General features: G+C 37.7%; 1 protein-coding gene across 1 annotated transcript in view; it reads left to right on the top strand.

The window, feature by feature from the left end:
* Positions 1-2,467, top strand: part of LOC137655099 (uncharacterized) — a 2,509-nt gene extending 42 nt beyond the window's left edge. The window contains exons 1-2 of the mRNA XM_068388992.1: positions 1-844; positions 2,194-2,467. The exon at positions 1-844 is cut by the window's left edge and continues 42 nt beyond it. Of these exons, the coding sequence (XP_068245093.1) occupies positions 248-844; positions 2,194-2,331 (735 nt within the window). The 5' untranslated portion in view covers positions 1-247 and the 3' untranslated portion in view covers positions 2,332-2,467. The remainder of the gene's footprint in view (positions 845-2,193) is intronic.
* The last annotated feature ends 33 nt before the right edge of the window (positions 2,468-2,500 follow it).

Raw genomic sequence — 2,500 nt, 5'->3', positions numbered from 1 at the left:
TACGTGTGGCTTCCTCAACCCCTTCGTGATCTGGTCCTGGGACAGTACATCCGAGTATAAGTAAAGGACCCTGAGTACATCTAGCTGGAATAGCAAAGCAGAAGAACCTGATTCTATCTTATCCTAATGGATCGTGTGAGAACTAAGTTCCCATTCATGCGGGTTCTCGCGTTGCTCTTTGCATTATCACTGTCGAGCAGTTTATCCCTGGAAGAAAACACGAGGTGGGTCGGTGCTCCCAGTACACATGATGACACATCTCAATTTTTCATCGGTAAAAGCTTTTCCAGACCCTCCCTCCTTCGTTGAAGACTACGCCGTTCCATATCCAGAGGCAAGGAGGAAAGATTTTGAGTCTAAACCTTATACTGGAAGTCACGATAGTCTGGAAGAGATCGACTTGGATGACAAGCTTCAAGGGGGGTCCTTCCGAAAAAGTCCCGCCAAGGGAGCATCACTTCGAGCACTGATAATAATACAAACTATGTTGGGGAGCATAATGATACAGCGCGTAACAACTCTTCTAATGAGCTACCAGAAAATCAAAATGCTCCTGGAAACTATTCCACTTCTGGAACTTCGGGGCAATTGGATATTTTTTGACATCATGATTAAAAACGCAGTGACGACACTGGTTCTGAGGGAAATTAGGAATATTACGTCTCTCTACAAGAATTATTTCCACAGGTTTTATAATAGGACTATTACAGACTTTGAAAATATCTTAAAAAATGACGAGCCCTCGAATATTATTGAATTGGTTGACGAAGCCCTTTCCCTAAATGACACTGTGGAAGTTCCAGGCTGTAGGATGTCGCCTGTGTCACTTTTCATCTGTACCATAGTAAGTTTGCATTTTATCCATTTCATTCCAAATATCCTAGGTTGCATTATAATTATTATTGTTATTGTTGTTGCTGTTATTATTAGCTAAGCTACAATGGTTTGTTGTTGTTGTTGCTAGCTAAGCTGCAAACCTAGTTGGTTGTTGTTGTTTTTATTATTAGCTAAGCTACAAACCTAGTCGGTTGTTGTTAGCTAAGCTACAAACCTAGTTGGTTGGAGGGATTTTTTGTTACGGCTATATTTTCACAACACCCTCTTCCAGTTAATCAACGGCTGGCTGGCTCACTAGGTTAGGCATGCGCAGTTCACTGTACTATTGGTGGCAAATTTTGTTTGTATTTACTTCAAAGGGCTGCTTATCTGGTCTTGTATAACACGGTCGTTTTATGATTTTCATTCGGCAGCATTCAAAATTTCATAATGCGTATTGCTCGCTTACCGTTAGATCATAACTATCGAAAAACTCGCAGAATGATTAAGTCGTCAGTTTCTTCTTGAAAGCCTTAATATCTTCAATTATTCGGATGTCTCGTGGGAGCTTATTGTATAGTTTCGGGGCCGCATATTTAAAGGCCCTGGAGCCTACAGTAGACTTTTATCTAGGTTCTAATAGTTTGAAACAATCTGTAACTATTCTCGTGTCAGGACGATTTGTTAGTTGCACACTGTGTCAAATCTCTTAGATATTTTAGACGAACGGTTTCTGATAGCTTGGTGTTATTGCATGTGACCTTCGGGGGTAAAGACCACTCGACTAAATAAGGACTGTGCTCTGCGTTGTTAGAACGCATTCTTTTCATTTTCCAATTAAATTTGTTTGTAATTTTAGTATACTTACTGAAAACAAATGTCAATTGTGTACTCTTCAAATGTTTGTGTGATTTAAATACATCTGTCATTAATGAAGTTTTAATACTTTTATAATTGTGTACTCTTCAAATGTTTGTGTGATTTAAATACATCTGTCATTAATGAAGTTTTAATACTTTTATAGTTGTTGCCTAAACTACAATTTTCCAGTTTGATATTTGGCTTTTGGAAAGATTAATTTCAGAATACTTTCATCTATAAGATCACTTAATGTCAAAACTTACTAGGAAAACTTTTAAACTTTAGCAAGGGGATGGTGATTTATTCTAAATGTCGAAGCCTTGTCTATGTATGTAAGGTTCCTGCTCATTTTGGAATAGTTCCCTCCTTTCAAGGACATTCAGCAATATACATTTACTTTTAAAAACTCATTTAATATTTCGGTGGCACCAATGTCACTAAATAAATACAGAAGACATCCATTAACTTGTGGTTCATCGTAACTGTGAAATTTAAATCTCTATCTGTATTTTCCAGAGGGTCTTCCACGTTGGAACATTGCCGAGAGATATAGTTAACAATTACAACGAGGAGTCTCTGAAGGATTTGGTCTGCCCGTGCCCTAGGCCTGTTTCCTGGATTCCTGTGTCCAATGTACGCGCAAAATTTGATTAGGGACAGATACAAAGCTAACTGCCGGAAGTGATCAGCAGTTGACCAAATCCTATATTGAAGGCGAACCAGAATTTTTTCCATCAAAAGTTTTATTAATGTATAGATAATACTGAATAAAATTTCTTACTGAATAAAATTTTTTTCTTATATGAATTTAGCATACCTCTAT

The sequence above is a fragment of the Palaemon carinicauda genome, chromosome 16 (assembly GCF_036898095.1).
Source record: "Palaemon carinicauda isolate YSFRI2023 chromosome 16, ASM3689809v2, whole genome shotgun sequence".
NCBI lineage: Eukaryota > Metazoa > Arthropoda > Malacostraca > Decapoda > Palaemonidae > Palaemon > Palaemon carinicauda.
Note: the sequence above shows the minus strand (reverse complement) of the source record. Positions and strands in the feature narration are given on the sequence as shown.